This window comes from Gallus gallus, chromosome 6, assembly GCF_016699485.2.
Source record: "Gallus gallus isolate bGalGal1 chromosome 6, bGalGal1.mat.broiler.GRCg7b, whole genome shotgun sequence".
NCBI lineage: Eukaryota > Metazoa > Chordata > Aves > Galliformes > Phasianidae > Gallus > Gallus gallus.
Window position 1 is genome coordinate 5,498,122 of NC_052537.1, and position 19,273 is coordinate 5,517,394.

A 19,273-nucleotide genomic window follows, 5' to 3' on the forward strand; every position below is an offset into this window, starting at 1 on the left:
ACTTAGCAATGTTGTCTGGAAGCTGTACCTCCAAAACAAGTGGGAATAGCAAATCATTTTCTGCAACTGGGAGGGGAATAAATGTGAAGATAAGGCCCCAAGATTTATGCTTCCTGTTTTTATTTTAATAGAAAGATTATATTTAATATTTATTACATTTATTATTTATATATAAATAGAAAATTTACTCAGAGGAGTTAATTGAGGCATATTCTTACCAGTTTAGTTACATAAATGCTAATAAGAAACAGAATAATTTGCAATAATAAAACCAATTTTAAAATAACAGCATTTAATCCTCATTAATCTGTTCTGAGGAACTGTAAAGAGATTCTACATGTAAACAAAGAATGATGTTAAAGTAATCCACTCCTCCTCCTAACACAATGGGTGCTGGCTATCTGACATTTTGAAGCTGAGATTTTCAGAAATGATTAGGAGGCTGGAATTACTTGCAAGTAATAGAAGTCATTATTCTAATTCTCCTAGGTGTCTTTGCAAATATCAGGTGAGTCTTACTGAAATGCAAATACTGCTGGAGTGCAAAGGATGGCCAACCTGTTCTTTATGGATAAAAAAAGAATCTTTAGTGAAGGTCTGAACTAATCCCCCCTTGGCCCCCCACCCTGGAGGTTTTCGGTCTCCATGCACAAGTCAATATGCCTGTTCTGAATGGATCTTATATTACCAGTTTCTGAATAAAGATATTGCTCATTAGGATATTATAAAGAACCAGATATACTTATTAACACATACAGAAGTTTAGATTTTTGCACGTATACAGATGGGAGATAAGAGGGAAAGAATAATATGGGCAAGAGCAGATGACGACTTACCCTTGATATCATCTTTCTCACAATAACAGTTCTGTCTTGGGAAGCAGTAACAAATCCCATGTCCTGACTTAATTCCAAGGTTTCCAGTGCCTTTCCCATGACCACCAATAATATTTCCATCTAATCAAAAACAGAGTTAAGATTCGCACATGACATTAAATTAAAAAGAAATAATAATTAAGAAAGAAAAAAAGCTCAAGGTTTTCCACAGATTCATCCTAGTATGCATCTATAAACTGACAGTGCAGCACAGGGCAGTGATAATGACAGGGATTTCTGAGCACTGGAGTAGATCTAAAATGCTGAAATTTCTCAGGTTCTGAAATGAGGGGATCTTGAGCTGCTTGAATCTCAGCCCTGATTAGCTGTTATTGCCATTATGGAAGACTATGGATTAAAATGTATATATAATAGAAATAAAAGTATTATGTTTGCATTGTGTAGTTGAAATACATTCCTAATTTCAGGTACACCTTAAAACTTTATGTACAATCTTGTTATTTAGTACCAAACTTCCACCTCAAATGATCGTATCATGGCTGTTCGGACTTTGTTTCCTCATAAAGCATTACAGTTCTATATCAGTGATGTCTTTCACATTTTCAAATTCTCCCTAAAATATTTTGTCTAGTCTGTTTATTTCAGTTTCTCTCTACCATTGACTTAGGTATACTTTTAATGCCTGAGTTGCTGTACAGCCCAGTGGTACAGTGTAGTCAGCAGTCTACAGCCTTGAGTTTTGCTCCTGGTTATGAAGGCAATTTCATCTGACTTTGGAAAAGTCAGCATACTGTTCTGCATGTTGTTTGTTCCATTGTCAAATGGGGATAATAGTACATAGTTATGTCCGTGAAATGCTGTCATTCAGAAAGATCATCTAAGCCATAAAGAGATTCAAAAGTTGAATACGATATATTCGGTACAGTTGTATTATTTCAAAACATTTTCCTCCTGCCTACCTAACTTGATAGCAGAATGAATGACTATTTCTTCTATATTTCTTTGAATGTTTAAGAGAAATAGAGGAGGAAGATATTTTTGCCAAAAGGGAAGCAAACATTCTTCTTTATCTAACATGAAAACAACAACTTGTATCCAAGCAAAATAGACAGATTTTGGTCATCTTTCCAAGAAGGCCACACCTATTAAATTATACCCAGCACAGTGTGTTAATTTGGGGTAAGACTGAGTCACTGCTGAGTCACAAGACCTAACAATTGTTGTTTGGAGCACTGTGGATGTTCCCAAAAATTCGAGCTTATGCCCTCACCAGTCAACTTCATCTGTTATGATGAGATGATGAAATAAAGTTTCCGTTAGCCTCAGAAAAATCAGAGGACCTGGCAAAAGGGGGAAGCAGAGGATGAGTAGGTCCCATCCAAACCATTCCTGAGCAAGGGATTTGAAGACAATTTTTTTTTACTCAGCAGGGAAAGAATGAACATGTTTCTAGTATAAACCCACAGTGAAAACATGGAGCTTCCTACATGTATTCCAGTAAGACATAAATATGTTTTTCACCAATTCACTGCTGGTAGGGAAATTCCAAGAATTATCAGGGTTATTTTGAATTGTGTAGTGTTTTACTTACTCCTGTTTTAAATCGTCAGCTGTTTCCATTGCCCTGTGGTGGGAAAGAACTTTCCCTGCTTCATGACCATTTGGAAAAAGGAAAACCAGCAATTCTATCCCAAGCCATGTAGAAACTCCAGAAATTCAGGAAGTAAGAATACCAGTTGTCAGACACAACCAAAAGCAGAAACAGATTGCTGCCGAAAGCAAAGGAAGGCAAAAGCCTAAAGACTTTATTTTCTTCCATCATCAGAAAGCCAAAGTTCAGAGAAATCTACAAAGATAAGCTGTTTCATGGAGCCGGCCCTGAAACAGTTACAACAAGGAAGGGTCTTGTTTAGAATGCAGTTAGGTTGCCTCTCTTTGATGGGCACAGTTTGGACTGTTTCAGCTGAGTGCCCCGGAATGTAATATTCATAGCGTTAGTGTGCGTGAAAAAGCAATGTTGGGAATCAAGCACATAGCCATTATATTGTCAGATGAATTATAAAAACAAGTATTTTAGCAACCGCATGTACTTAAAGAATATCCTTGATCTTAATGCATCTGGGGCTTTTCTATTTATTACTTGCCATTTCCAAAGAAACGTTCTCTGCCAGTAAAAGCTGATATAATGGTATTCATGTACCTCTGAGCTCCCAAAACACTCTCATTTCTCTCTTTGTAAGTATATTGGTTTTGGGCACCATCCCAGCTTCTGAATTGTACCAAATCCCATATAAAATTTTCCAATTCAGACATTAAAAAAGTATACACAACATCTTGAGAGCTTCCCTTACTTGCCTGCTTCTATTATCCAATAAGCCAGTATTTTCTTCAGGCTTCTGTCAAGCAAAGCATCTGATGCTCTAAATGTTGCATACTGTATGTCTTAGCACTACAGACCTGGCATAGATATTTCCACTTTTAGAATGGCACCTGATTCCAGTTACTACCAAAAAAATAATTCTTTTCAGATGATTAGGGAAATTACGTGCATTCACTTCAACCATTTCTGCCACTTTAAAGATTGGGTTTTATGCACTCTAATGTAATAATGTGAAAAAAGTACATTTAAAATAATTTTAAAATACACAACCACATTTTTTTTTCATGTGAGAAAGACACAGATACCTGATTATTAATTTATTTTCATAGAGTAACTTAGGTTCTAGACTATGATAAAATAGCAGTTCCTCAGAGGCTTCTTTCTGAAATGTAAATTTGGAGCGCACAATGCCATAGCCAAGAACCATTAAGATAACTATGCCTTTATCCATCAATTAGATACTAGATGCTGTATAAAAAGATCCAATTAAACACAATCATCTCATAATAGATTGAAATTGCAAGTACAGTCTATTGTTTTGCTACCCTTCGTATCTTCAGGGTGACTTATGAACGTGAAGGTAGGGGCAGCTATGAGAGCGAGTGAAATGCAGACAGATGCGTTGAAGAAAAAACACACACATTTCAAGTCTTCCTTCCTAAATGCTGTTCGTGTGAACCTCTGCCTGTGTCATCAAACAGAGAGGGAATAGGGTCATTTTGATGTTTATTAGTCAGTTAAGGCCAGGCACATTTCTGAAAGTGACCCTTCTTAAGCACATCTGGTTTGAAATTGGAATTTCTTTTTACTTATTTAAATAGTAGTGAAAATAGGCAGGATTTTTATTTCTGTGTGCTAAAGTTTGGAAATATGGCGTTAACTTGCATAGTATCAGTATTTGTTTAAGTAAATACCTCCACTGAAGAATACTACATGGAAGTTAAGAGGGGGAGCAGAGTAATGAGAATTACTGAAGAAACCCTACCTTGCTCTGACAGCCAATAGCTGTTAGCTGACTGGCTTCAAAAATAACAATATGAGCCCGCATAAACTTAACACCCTTGTATGATTCATATACAGATGGAATAATGCAGAGATAAATATGTACAACTTGTAAAAGTATCTAATGTTAAGGAAGTAGAACTTAATGAAGAGTGAATTGTGACACAGAAAAGCCAATCCTAAAACGTTTCCATACTTGTGCAGTCCTGGGGGCAAATAGCTGGATCTTTGCTCTCCACGACATCACAGGTGCCATCTGGACAAGTCTTGATACTTGGGGTGCATGTGGAATAGTTTGTGGTGATTCCTATTAACAGAAAAACAGACAACTGCATAAACACCACAATTACATCTTCCAAATTCAACTGATGGTTGCAGAGCTTTAAGATGTCCATTCCAGTTACACTGATACAAATCCAATCTGTAGTCTAGCACCCTGTGTTATATGTATCATGTTCAATCCACCAGGAAGAAGAGCAAGAAGGACCACTCCAACCTAACATTATTTTCCTGCCTACAAAGAATGAACGTTCCACTTGTGTATTATGTTTTACGGGTTTTTTTGTTTGCTTGTTGGTTTCTTTTTACCACAGCTTCTGGGTAGTTCACTATGCCATGCTGTCCATCTGGAAAAAATCAGTTTATATCCATCGAAGTCAAAAGCACAGTTACAGCTAAAGAAGAACTTGACTTCATCCAATAGAAACCATACCTTTTCCACTCCCCTGTCTCCACTGGCATCTTCCTGTTAGCACTCCCAGGCCACCACACTCTTCACATTCAGCAAGGTGCTTACTCATAGCACAAGAGTCAGGGCAGTCCTCTTCTTTTTTAAAAACTGTTGGGAAGAGTGCTTGCTGTCAAATCAGTACAAGGGAAATGAATACACAAGCAAGTTAGATCAAATCATAAGGGAAATTCCTTTCTTCAGGGCAGATAGGAAGAAAGGAAAGATGAGGAAAGAGAGGGGAGAGTCAACACTGACCTAAGGATCAATGAGTTTAAGTAACACTTAAAAATCCAGGTGTTACTCTTCTATGAAATTAAACAGTAAGATCGTGATAGCACGGTCATCTTTGCTTGATGGCAGTACCCAGGATTGTAGAAATATGCATTTGGGTTACTGAAAAATAGGGACCGTAAGTGTGTAAAGCTTCATAAAAAACTCTCATCTAAGTGAAAATGTTTTATACTGGGGAATAATAAGCAGGAGCCCAAGAGAAACGTTTTTGAATGTGTGATTTCAGACAGCACAAGGTTCTCACAAAAAGTCCTCTGCGGGCCTTTTTTTCCTTCTCCCTTAACTCAATCACTCTTACTATAGGAGTTACGATATTAAACAAGGGAAATGCAGAAATTATCAGGTAGATTTTTAAGTTTCTGCACAAAGTGAACTACTGTTTGAAGAGAAATGATTATGTTTTCAGTGTAACCATCATCTACTGCGGCTGTTATAGAATTTCCAACACACTCTGCCCTAACAACCTTTTTATTAAAATTAAGTCAGTGAAATGGCTACACGAATGTCAAGCAAAATTTAAAAATACATAAATCGAAACAGGAGGGGGAAGCAGAGAGAGACAAATAAATCCAGTTAGGCCAGAGAACTGTGACTTCTTACAAGGATTTGCATCTGATACACCACTTTAGGTGCATTAGTTCTTGAGACAAGTATCTGTTGCAGTTGGGTCTGAATCAGAACACCAAATAAAAACAAATTTTGCAATCTGTATCTTGTAGCTCAGGCTCAGGTACTTACGAGTTCCTTCTAATACAACAGTGAAAAGGGTTTTGGTATGTTTCCTGCTCTGCTTGTCTGTAGCTTGAACGGTGTATTGTATTTCTTTGCATTCAGGTCTAAGTAGCACAGAGGAATCATTCACATAAAGGCTTCCATATTTGTCTTCTCGGCCTTGAAGTATACCGACAGCATAGCAGCTCACATTGGGGGACAGTAACTTGTAGGTGATGTTCACACCACGGAACTTCATACAGTTTTCGATGCAGATTTTTCCTATCTAGGATCAAACACCAGCAAAGCAGTCATAGACAACAGAAACAAAACCGAACATCAAAAACATTCTGTGCTTTACAAAAATACCTTAAAGAAAATGAAGAATGCTTCACCGTGCACAGTTCAGTATTTAACTTGTCTTTATACATTTTGATATTTTAAAATCAATGCAGTACCTGAATCGCAGAATCATCTAGGTTAGGGAAAACACAGTCAAGTTTATCAAGTCCAACAGTAAACCTGACACAACGAATCCTTTCAGTAAAACATGTTCCTTAGTGCCGCCTCCACACATCTCTTAAATACCTCCATGGATGGGGACACCACCACTTCCCTGGGCAGCCTGTTCCAATGTTTAACCACCCTCTCTTATTTTTGATGGCCAATCTAAACCTCCTCTGGTGTGACCTGAGACTGTTTCCTTGCATCCAATAGTTCAACACCTGAGAAAAGAGACTGGCAACTTTCTCTCAGTAATCTTTCAGGCAGTTCTAAAGAGCCATGACGTCTCTCCTTGGCCTGCAGACTAAACAGCCCCAGTTCCCGCAGTCACTCCCTTTAAGTCTTGTCTCCTAGAACTCTTCACCAGCTTCATTGTTCATCCCTGCACTTCCTTGAGCAACAGCAGGGATGAACACAGCACTTGAGGTGTGGTCTCATCAATGCTGTAGACAAAAGGACAATCACTTCCCTAGTTCCATTGGCCATACTATTCCTGCTTCAAGCCAAGAAGTACACCTGTCCAAGCCATGAGCAGCAAGTGTCTCTAGGAGAATACTGTGTGAAATAGCATTGAACACCTCATCTACTAAGTGAATCCTTCAAATGTGATTTATTCAAGTCCTTCAAAAGTGAGTCGTTCTCAGTAAGAAAGAGGGGCAAAGGATTACCCGTTGTCTTTTGTTTAGCAGTGGAAACAACAAAAGCCTTGGCCGAGAGACTCGACAATATTTGGTGCCTGCTGCTGGTGGTAGGCAACGTTCAGTGATAGCATCACTGCAATTTGGGAAAGTCTGAGTTCAGTCCCTGCTCTGCCCCAGGCTGATCTGTGAGAAAAGCTCATATTTCCTTGAGAAAGCAAACATTTCAGTGTGAGCAAAGCTGAGAGTCTTCTCAAATAAGACAGAAATAGAAATTGCTAATGTGTAGGTTTTGTAATACTACAGTCAAAAGTTTCTGGCCAGCAGAGTTTTATGAAAGCCTTAAAAGGCATAAGAACCTCATTGTTTCCCATTTGAATTTTTTTTAATATATTCATCTAAGAATGAGAATATGTGGATTTGCCATATTTGACTTTCTGCCTGCCAGAATATGTATGCTAAAGCAGTCTTCAGTCCCAAAAAATTCATCTAAGAAGCACTGGAATGTAAAACCCTGTCTCCGGTCCAGCTCCTATAGGAACTGATCCAAAGCTCACTTTGGTTTTTTCCATTTACTGAAGTGGGATTCGGATCAGATCCGGATAAATTGGCTTTCCTTGCAGGAAAAACCACAATGTGAAGGGTGGGGTATTATTTAAGAAGGCTTTGCGATGAATTCTTTTCAAAGGCTTTGGTTAAGATATGTTTTCAAGCACCACTGCTGCTGGTAAAAAAAGCTTATATCTACATCCTGGTTTTAGTATTATTACTAGTATAGAACGTAAAAAACTATTTTTTTTTTGTACATTAGTACATTGTACATCTTCCTATGGAACTGGACTATTCACGGTCAGAGAGGAAGCCCTTGAAATCCTGGAAGCATACACTGTCATAGGACAATCCTACTTCATCTTATGTTCCCACTCGTACTACGGACTGGTCACTTGGCACCACATGTTGGGTTTTGTTTTGTTGTTTCTTTTTAGTGGCAGTGACGGTAGCATACAAAGACTATTAAAGGAACCAGAAGCTGGGCTGTTTCTGGTAGTTCACTTCGATGCTGTCTCCTCCCTACATCATGCTGGGACTGGCAGAAAGAAAAAGACAAGACTGAAAACTGTTCATAAAATCTGTCTAGACACAACGTCTAGACATGTCCCATCCAGGACCACATCATCTTAGTTTTGATGTTGCATTGAAATTGGCAATGTGTATTGCAAATGCTGCTGTGGTGCTTTCATGATGCAGGAGGAAAATATAGAGATGTACCGTGGTATTAGCCCTTATACTGACCACATTAAAACTGTCTTTTCTCGCTATCTACTCTGTCATCATTTCTTTGTATAGGCATTCTCTTTCGATCAGAGACCACATAAAGATGGGGGTCCTGAAGAGCAGAATGTCCTTACTGTAGAGCACAGATCAGTTTTGCTTTCTTTCTATCACTTCAGGAGAATCAAAAAACGCCCCGGTCAACAATTTTCTATGGGAAATACGGGCTTTCCCTTCTTGCTGGTTCCATTAGGGAAAGCTCAAGCTTATAACCTCGCTCTGCCCTGCAGGTTCTGGACACAGCATGAATCTCAAATGCAGCAGGGCTTAGCACCATGGAAAGAAGATAGACAGAGACAACTCATCTTTTTTGTGAGGAGGATAGAAAATAGCCTGATAATCAGGGTTAACATTAAAACACAGCAGAGTTATCTACGAAGATGCATTTTGTAAGACACCCAGTAGTTAATGCAGAAATATCATTAGCAGAAATAGGAATATAAAAATCCATCTTTTGAGCTCCAGAGTTTAATCAAGTCTGGATAATGATAACGTTCCTCTTCACTGAATTCCAGGGACATTTGGACATGTGAGCTCTTTAAAAACCTCACCCTATATTATTCCTCATTTACCTCAGCAAATGTCAATAGGGCTTTAAGTTCTTTGATAAGTTAAATGCCACTAGGCAAGCCCGTACCATCAGGCCATGCTTCTGTTATTCAATTCATTTAGCTGCTCAAATAGACAAATGGCATCAGCCCAGCAGTTAATCATTTCTTCACGCTCTTGTGCTTTCCTTAGGGCAAGAGACAGTTCAGCCTTCATATTGATTTGGCTCAGTACTTTTCCTCACTGCTTTGGCACATCACAGCTAATTATGCACACAACTTTAATAATGTGAAGTACTGGGTACTAAACTGCTTATGTTGACTTGTGCTCCAAACCTGACCACACTGCAAGTTCAAATAGGGTCTCAGAAATATGTGGAAGATAATTTAACTGATCAAAAATATCATCTCCAGAGCCAGGATGAGTTTTGAATTTTGATGGTATAGAATCAGAGCAAAACCTCTTTATGAATTTACATTTAGGCAGCACAAAAAGAGATCTCTTCCCACAGACTTGGAGTTCATGTTAGAAACAATTTTTCCCTGCTACTACTGCCACCCAGTGAAACTGCACCATTACTGTCATGTGCTATTATAGAATCAGAGAACCACAGGATGGCCTGGGTTGAAAAGGACCACAGTGATCATCGAGTTTCAACCCCCCTGCTATGTGCAGAGTCGCCAACCAGCAGACCACGCTGCCCAGAGCCACATCCAGCCTGGCCTTGAATGCTTCCAGGGATGGGGCATCCACAGCCTCCTTGGGCAACCTGTTCCAAGGTTCTATTGTTTCTACTGTTCCCAGAAACACTAAAATTCTATTTCAAATGTATCACTATACTGACAAAACACACACACAAAAAAAAACCATAGCTTTCAAATGCTAACTTGTTTTAGTTATGCCATTTTGGAACTAACAAGCTATATACTTTCAGATTTCAAACATATACAGAGCATGCACAGATACAGATGGTTTAACCATATTTGTCCATTGGGACAATACAGAATTAATTCAGTAAGTCATAATAATATTGTAAACCTATACATATATGTCTGATTACGTGTACATGAACACAAAAAAATCAATTAATTTTTATATACTAATGTAAACCTAATAGGTTTCCCCACTTCTTACAATTACAGTCATATTGAAACACACATGCAAATATGTCCTAGCATTTTTAGATGCTAAGGGCTAGACTATGACTACCTTAAGCATTTTCATAGTTACTTCTTCTAGGATGAAAACCACTGATTTCATGGCATTTCCTAAGGAGCCCACTGTGTGAACACACTTTGAATCTTTTCTATATTTAGGCTCTGCTATGCAGTCTAGGAGTAAAATGCCCCATGACTAAGCAGCAGCATTTTTATTGGTCATGTAAGGCCTGTTCTGTACTCTCAAGAGCTATCAGATCATAGTGCCTTCTCTCAGATTAAATATATAAACATGGATTATATCCAGGTTTCCTTTCTTTTTGCAACCAGTGTCTTAAAGATGAATAAAACTGAATTCTTCCTTAGAAGACTTCTCATGAACTGGTTTTCTCTGCAGTTGGAATGATGATATTTTAGTCCCAGACCTTCTCTCTGCGCAAATAAACCAGTGGCATTATAGCTGTATTTAGTTATGACAAGTACTTTTCAGCAGCTCCCCCAAAATGGCTCGTCACTGATGTTTTTAATAATCACTTCCATAACGCTACCTGTATTGAACTGCTTCCTTATTAATGTACATGTTCCACAGCAATTACATTGCAATTTTCTCATGATTAATGTCAACCAGTTAGAAGGTGTTTCTGGAAGGCAATATTAATAGCAATGGTGGTGATTAAACTCAATTGAGGGTTAAATTAGGAAACACATTAATTACGAACTAGCCATTATTGAGAGAAAGATATTAACATACTGGAAAATGTAGAGCTGGGACTCCAATAAGTAAGGTGAACACTTTTTTGCTGTTGATATTTTTCCAATTATTTCTACATATGCCAGTAATGGCTGCAAGTTCCTCTGAATATAATACACACTTCTATTTCTGCCTATAAATGTTTCCACAGGTAGCTTCTATTCTGCTTTTATACCATGGAAGAGCTATTGTCCAGTCTACCCCATATCCACCATGGCAATATCCAGCAGCAGTCATACTGATGTCACGTTTTTCATTGATTCCACTTAAAATAGCTACAGTCAATGCTTTAACCACGTGCCATTGGGAGAGCACATTTATGTGCCAACTCTGGAAGAATTCCTGAAAGTTTTGTGTAAGGACAAAAAAAAAAGATGTGGAATTAAGCTCAAGTGTTCCCCAGAAGCAGACAGAAATGAGCAGGTAATTGCTGAAACTACACAATTAGGAGTGAAATAGCAACAATTATGCCAGTATAGCCAAATCACTGAGGAAGAAACAAGAAGCAGCTTTGGAATACTGGTATTTCATGTCTCGCATGCAATTTCAGAGTGTACCTTGTAACACAGATCGCTAAACTTCACATGCATACAAATTGGAGTCAGTATCAAGGAACAGAATTTAGATTACCTACATTTCACTCCCGTGCTCTACATACTGGCTCGGTTTCTAACAGAGTGAAGGTATAATTAACTCAGATCTTACTTGTGCAAAACGTTGAGCATTTCTGTTTACTGTGAATCGATAAGTTGTGTTTGGAAACTGAATGCTGACAGGAAGGATGGAGACATTGAAATGAAGCATCACTGATTTTTCTGGGCCATTAAATTCTGTGTCGTTCACCAAAACATCCAACTGGAAGGAACGATGCTCTGTGACTGAAATACTTTTATTCAGTACCAGTTCTGCAAAAGAAAAGATTAGTTTGTTACAGACCACATTATCTCAGAACGTGTTTTCTCGATACTGTGCTTATCCCCTCCCCACCCAAATTAAAAATATCAAAGCTATTGCTAACAGGAAACAAAAGCAGGTGGAAATATACTCCTATGGATTTATGCTCTGTGCTACTCAAGAGGTTTGAAGAGGTATGATGAGTTGATCTTCTCTTCTAACGACCTTGCTGAGAAGGTCGTTAGATTTGATTGAGAATGATCACAATCTCTTGCTTCTCTGTACTATGAGCTCCGTCCCATATTTTCCCTATCACAGAAATGCATCATTTTTTTCAGCACAGGTTTAAAGCTTGGTGTTTCGCTTAACTCAAAAATCCCTCGGCTTTTTTTGGCTTAATATTTACAAAATGCTTGGAAGAGTTAAATAGCAGTTGTCAAGTAACTTTTTTATTCGAAGAAAGAGACCTTACTGTATTCGTGTTGAGTTCCTCTCACTTGGCTGCCATTTGGGCTGAAGTGGATTTCATCGAAAATGTGCTCCACCCGAAATGTTTCATTTATCCATGGATCGTCAGTAATTATTGTTCCTGTGTATTTCTTTCTGCTGCTTTCAAGGGGATAAATAGGTGTGGTGTCTGCATCATACACAGTTAGCGTTGCAAGGACAGTTCCCTGGAAGGAAATCAGAAATGACATTGCTGAATGACCTTGAAGTTTTCTGCCTTTGATATACATTTAGGAGATTAAAATATTGGTAATATAAAACCTAACAACTTTCAATCAGGTTCACTCTTACATTCAAATCCATTTTAAGCTTCAGGATACCGCTATTTCTAACTTTTTTGTTGTTCTTCTTCCAGGAAATACGTAGGAACATTTTATTACAGCAGGTTAGTATTCATAGCCACTTCCAGAGCTCAAGGAGGGACACCTTATCTGGTCTCAGTGTTAGTTTCTTGGATACAGCAACCTCCACTTAATCCAGTTCAAAGATTGGCACTTGGGTGAATTAGTGAGGAGCCACACGCAAGCTTCAAAATGCACTGTTCCCAGCTTGTGCAACTAGGAGTACTCAGTCCACATACTCTTTTATTTTTTCATTTTTATTAACTAATGAAGTACCTTTCCAAACAAATATTTAGTGATGCAGAGAATGACAACCTTCCTGTTAAGGAAAAAAAGAACAACCAACCAACCAATCAACAAACAAATAACTGTAAATGACACCTTGGCAATCTTTTCAACTAGATCTAGCTTCAGTCATTACAGCTACAGAGAGAGTATCAGGTAATGCAAGGGCTCTGGTTTGTGCTTGGCCTCAACTCCAGTACTTCAGAGCTCCCAGTCTTATAAGCATGTTGCAATAAAATTGACGAGTACACATGCTACAGACATCAGTCCCAGAGAATCCTTAACTGCTTATGTAGAGGTGGAAAAGCTTTAGATGGCTCAAAAGAAAGACAGCAGTCACCAAGGTAGTGGTGAAAAATACATTGCCATATAATTAATTCAGTCTGCATCTAAAATACAATGACAAACTTTTGAGGTAGGAAGTGAGTGCACATATTCTGTTCTTGAAATCTATCTATAAATACAAATGTATGTCATATTTTAGATTTAATACTTAATCCATGTCATTCTACAGTACTACTTACAGAGCAGGCAAATAATACGCGCAATTAAAACTCAAGGAAATAAAGTCACACCCATCAAACTCACTACCTGAGATGACAGAAATGGCCTGTGTTGTCTGTCTGCTGTTTAATCTACTAGATTGCATTTTCTACCCGGAGGCTGAATCCACAAAGCTTTCAGTACTTTTACTAGCAATCCTGTAGCTTGAGGCTTATTTAGTTAATAGAAAACATTGAAAGTTTCTGAATATATTGTTTTTTTTTTTTTCCACTGCAAATTGGCAGTGAAACAGTATATTCTGAACACTTTTCAGGCACATAATTTCAGAGATATTGTACTACTTCATAAAAAAGTTTAAAGATAATTTCCCTTTTTCTCATCCAGAGAAAAGTGAAATTCCCAAATCCTAAAGTTCTCAAAAGCAAACAGGAATTGCTTTATGACCAGACAAATATGGTACGTTCATGGGCATCTTGTAAGTGCTTGTTCTAGCCTGGAGGTGGCAGCAAAATCCTAAAATCATTCTTTTCCTTTCAGACATAACTATGAGCAAAACATACTCTGAAAGGAAATTTGACTGCAAAACAAAGTTGCTGTTATGGAATAGAAATCCTCCCATAAAACGTGCGTCATTTAGGCCCATAATGAGGTTTCTTGTATATACCACTGCCAAATTAGGTAGGAAGAGCCCAAGAGCCCACTTGTACACTTCTCTACTGAAGCAATGGGTGTACATGTGCAGGAGGCACACAGAAAGACATTTAGGGGTTCAGACCTCATGAATGATCACCTTGGCACAGGTAAGGATAAGCAGGAGGAGGGCATTAAAGCAAAATCCTTGATGTTAGTGTCACAGTGCTCCAAATTTCAGGGACCAAATAAAGGAGAACATTACCTCTTTTCTATTGAACTCCACGACAGCATCTGCAGTGTCAGTGCCGTTGGGAAGGAAGGGAGGAGAGTCATCTTCATCTAACACGTTGACGAGGAAGGGCACCTCAACCTCCATTTCCCTGAAGCCTTCTCTCACGGTGCATTTGGCGATCAGCTCATATCTCTCTCTCTCCTCTCGATCTAGGCGCTGTGTTACACTCACACCAGTGGTGTTCTCATTGTACCGAAAAGGCAGGCCTTCGGCTGGAAAACATGGTCACTATGTAAACAGGGACAATCACTTCCCATTACAGAATTCTGATAGTTTTCTTCTTTAATATTCTCTTGCAATAAATCCATTTACACATCATGACTGCATAACAAAAGGCAGACTAGGAAGTGAAACAGAAAAAAAAGTTGTGGAGCAGTATTAGGGTAGGCAGAAAACATGGAAGTTCCTGCAGTCTAGATGAAGCACAACTGAAAGCTCAGAATATCCCCAATCTTCTCTTGCCAGGTACAGACTTCTAAAACCCATCTTTCCCTTAGGAAGGAGACAGTCCTCCTTCCCATCCTTTCTGTATAACTCAAAGACAAAATATTCAGGCTCAGATCACGTATAAAAGGGAATTTCCTTTAGACAATCAATCTAGAGGATCTACTACAGGAGAGATCTTAACAGTGCAGCTGTTTGCATCTATTTCTGGGTCCCAAGTGATTCAGTTCCAGTTTTACCTGCCAACAGTTTGTAGGTAATGCTGAGATTCTGACACAGATGATGAACTGAGGGTAACTGGAGCTGATGAAATGTACCAGGGGGTTTATTCTCCTTGATGTGAAAGGAGAGATCCATTTCTGTGAAGCAAAGCTGCCTTGCTGACAGTGAACTGCAAGCTGGTGCAGTAGCATTGATCAAAGAGAGGACGACTGTGGTACGAGTAGCAGAGTCACATTCCTTCTCTTGGAAAGGGTGAGATGAGAGGAAGACATACAGCATCACCTTTGATAATGGCATCCAGTTTCCTACAGCTTCAGAAAGAACACACCAGACAAAATGTTTTATGGAAGACAATCCATTTCTTATACGCTTTCTGTGCTCTAGTCCATTATTTCACAAACAACTGTACAGTCCTGCTACATAACAACAATTCTTGAATATATCATTTGCTGGTTGGAAGACCTTAGATCTTAAACCTAGTCACCCCAGAAAGCTAAGAACTGATAGGTGTCATACCACAAGTTTTAAGTTATAGAACGTCCCTAAATGATACCAGTGTTTTGCATGTAAGACACTAACATATAACAAGTCACTGCTAGTAATCAGATTTTTGACTGGTTTTTGTTGTTGTTGTTTTAAGGGACTAGAGCAGGGTAGGGTTGCAGTGGGGAAAAAGAGTCCAAAATGGTAACAAATAGACCCAAAACTTTTGTCATTAAATCACAGCGCTGTGACAATTTATACCAGTTGAAGGTATGGGCTAAAGTGTTTAGAGCACAATCTGCTTCATCATTCTGAAATACAAAGAGCTGGCCAAAAGATAACACAGACATTTAAATCAACTTGTGGCATCTACTAATACACCCTCAAGACTCAATTATTTTGATTAGCAGCATTTGACTACAGACAGAATGATAACATCTCTGACAGTTCTAATACACTTGGAAAGGCTCTATAGGTCACTGTGATATGAACAGAACAAGAAGCCCCAAGACTTTCAAGTTGTGGATAGCTGTTCTTCCCTTGCCCAGTTACAAATGGGTATCTGATATTTATGAGTATCAAAAATGCAGAGAAAAAGGATGAGATACTAAGCACTAAACAAATGAAACAGTAAGTGCCTGAAGTTGAACATTTAAACATAAAGGCACCTCAGCCAAAGAGCAGTGTTGATACATGGCCCTTCAACTCATCGCTTAGTACAGGCTGTCCAACAGCAGAATTTCTGCAACTGATCACAGCAGTATGCCATTAGCATCTCATCCATTTCTTTTACCATCATCAAATGATAATTTCCTCATGGATCAAAATCACCAAGACCAGTTTACTGATAAAGTACAAAAGGGGAAAAACCTGAGGTAACTCCTTTCTGTAGCGGAACACTAAGCTTCCTTAACAAAGCCAAATCTCTAGAGGGAAAGAGAGGTACACAACCACTTCTTCCAAGAACCACTGGTGTTGTTTGCAAATCCGCATGAATCCATGCTGCCAGAGTTTGAGGGCTGTTTATGTGAGAGTTTGAAGTAATCTAATTGCATCTAACTAAGCACCAAACATCGATACAGCAGAACTGGCTCAATTTGCATCAGTGGATGAATAAACTGCAAATCTCAATGTCATAGTGAGAGTAACTGAATCCGTCTCAGATTAACATTTGCTTCAGCATGCATCTCCTTGTATTTGCTGCAGGTTTTGTTGGGTCTGGTTCTTCGTTTTAAAATAGTAGGTGTTGGGTTGTTTTTTTTTTTTTTTTTTTTTTTTTCCCAAATTCAGTGCTCACTGCTGATGGATAAATCTTGTGATCTGAAGACACTCTAACAACAGAAATTTCCACTAGAAAAGCTAGTCTTCTTGTACTTACACAGCATGTTAAAGTCTTCTCTATCTAGGCTCTTGCTGAGGTAGAGAAGTCCCATTTTTTCTCTGATTTGAAACCAGTGATTTTCATGGGATCTTGCTCGAGAAATGATGAGATTCTGGCACAGATGAAAGTGGGCTGTTTCCCCATGTGAATCCCTCAAGGCGTGGATGCGTAGGAGCGGCGCACCTGCTGGCTGGTCAATGTAGACGTTCTCTGAGTACTCCTTTCTGGGGAAGTACAGACCAAAGGAAGCTGCAAAGGAAGGCACATAGCAGGAGAGTTCATCCCAGTCACAAGATTTTTGCATTGGCATTTTCTTAAGAGATGCGCTTCCAAAGAATTGAACGCTTCATTTTGTGAGGATTAAAGAAGCATTAAAAGAGATAAGAAAAATGCAGATCCTCATCTGGCAGAAATCAGTATAGTTTTTGTTGCACTCAAGCCAGGGACATAGCCACCAAAGACCTGGCCCACAGTTTATGCTGAAGCTGCACAGTCATCTACTTTTTGAAAGTAGAACTGCTCTGCTATAAGTGTGGCCCAGTTCAAGCTGAACACTTAACAAACCTCTGCTTGCCAGGTTTTACCTAAGCCCATATTTCACAGATATTATTCAGATAGGGGAAAAGTTTTTGATGAAATCACACAGTTTAGAAATGTAAACCTGTTTTCTGCTGAGAGAAAACACAGAAATTGATCAGAGTTCTCTCAAATGTATCCTTGGGTCATAAAACCTTCCTACACAGAAGACCTTCTGCAGCTCTCTCCCTTTCTGAGCAGGCCAACGTGTTACTTTCTGAACAGGAAATGAGACTTGTTTAAAGAAAACTTATATGCAAGTCATATAAGTGCTGTAAATATCAGAATGAAAAGCTCAGAACGGACTTATCTGAATGGGTAAAGGAAATATACATCTATTTATAAAACAATGAATAGGACAGACTGCTGCTTCTTCAGTTTTTTTCCTCTATCACGTTATAGGCATTTGTATTTAGTAGTTCTCAGCTGAACCTTGACGTCCATTGTTTTCAGACACTCTCATTTTACCCTATACTTTGCAGTGACCTCTCTGCCCCTTTCCTGTGCCTCCCTTCCAACTCTACTTCTTGCAAAGTCGCTCACAGTAAAAAGGTTGATATACGTGGAGATAACAGTCATTAAAAAATAAGCACGAAAATCACAGTGTAAACAGATTGACGGAGTTGCCAGAAATACTGAGTACCCTGACAGAGCTCTGGATTGCAATATGGTCATTAAACAGAACGACGCCTTCAAATTTAAAAAAGAGCTTCTCACTTGAAGATAAGTAAGGTTTGGGTGGGATTTTCAGATTCACAAGAGACAGGCCAACATCTGCATCCACTGCAGCTGGCTGAAAGAGACCAGCCCCTTGTTTGGGTGTGCAGGCAAACTGATGTTGGAATGAACTGCAAAGACATCCCACCTGTATGGATGCAAACAGTGATATTTGCGTGCACTGAAGTATTGGAACTGTCACACATGTCCTCCATCTGCACTGACAGCCCGTGGTTGCTCCCATACAACAGAACACTTGCAGAACATTTTGCAGATTTTTTTTATCATATAATCTGATCTGATACGGAGTAAGACATGTAAAAGGCTCATACATCTGCTGAACAAATGAAAATAATTTCCATATGGTACGAACACGAGACTATTTTAGCTAAAAGCAAGCCAGATAGAAATGGAAATGATGGTAGCACAGCAGTAACAGTTTGGATATAAAGCCAAAACATCTTCAAAACACCACCAGGATATATCATTTATTCTATATTACTATTAGACTCGTACACTATTTTACTGAATGGAGAGGATGACAAACAAACTATAAAGAGAGACCTCTCATTTCCTTTGGAAACACCGCAGAAACCACTCTACCTTGCAATGCTTCGTGACATCATTAGTATCCCTGGATGCAATTACATCCATGTGATTTACAGGACCCATTACTTGTCCTACAAATGCTTTGCAATATGTGAATAAAGTAGTAAAGCGATGCAGTAGGTGAATTTGCTCCGGAGTAATTAATTCAAAGGCAAGCCAACAAAATCCTTTCTTGGAGTCTTAGAAAAGCATTTTAACCAGCGGCTCCTGAAGCCCCTTACTGAGAAGAAAACAATTACTTCTGACTCCGGCCCCATTATCTGAGCATTCTTAATGCATTTCAAATCTTTTTATCTTTTTTCCAGCCCTGCTGCCTGCATCTTTTTGGAAGTGCAGGAAAGGATGGGGAATCCACACCACCAGGATTCCTAACAAGCAGGTCCATTAATGAAAGCTATAAGGTGATATACAAAGAGAAGGCCCATGGCCCAATGCAAATGAATGGATTTCCTTCAGGTATTTTCTATAAGACTGCAATTCTAGAACTCTACAAACTTCCTCCCA

At 38.8% G+C, this 19,273-nt stretch overlaps 1 protein-coding gene across 4 annotated transcripts in view; it reads right to left on the reverse strand.

Annotated features, from left to right (window-relative positions):
- The window catches only part of RET (ret proto-oncogene), a 106,597-nt gene that overhangs the window by 20,288 nt on the left and 67,036 nt on the right, over positions 1-19,273 (reverse strand). For all 4 annotated transcript variants that reach the window (XM_040702280.2, XM_040702279.2, XM_040702281.1 and 1 more), the window contains 9 exons: positions 16,865-17,116; positions 15,021-15,314; positions 14,308-14,549; positions 12,248-12,449; positions 11,587-11,786; positions 5,978-6,236; positions 4,931-5,056; positions 4,415-4,525; positions 837-956 (listed from right to left, as the gene is read on the reverse strand). In XM_040702280.2, the coding sequence (XP_040558214.1) occupies positions 837-956; positions 4,415-4,525; positions 4,931-5,056; positions 5,978-6,236; positions 11,587-11,786; positions 12,248-12,449; positions 14,308-14,549; positions 15,021-15,314; positions 16,865-16,919 (1,609 nt within the window). In that variant the 5' untranslated portion in view covers positions 16,920-17,116. The remainder of the gene's footprint in view (positions 1-836; positions 957-4,414; positions 4,526-4,930; positions 5,057-5,977; positions 6,237-11,586; positions 11,787-12,247; positions 12,450-14,307; positions 14,550-15,020; positions 15,315-16,864; positions 17,117-19,273) is intronic.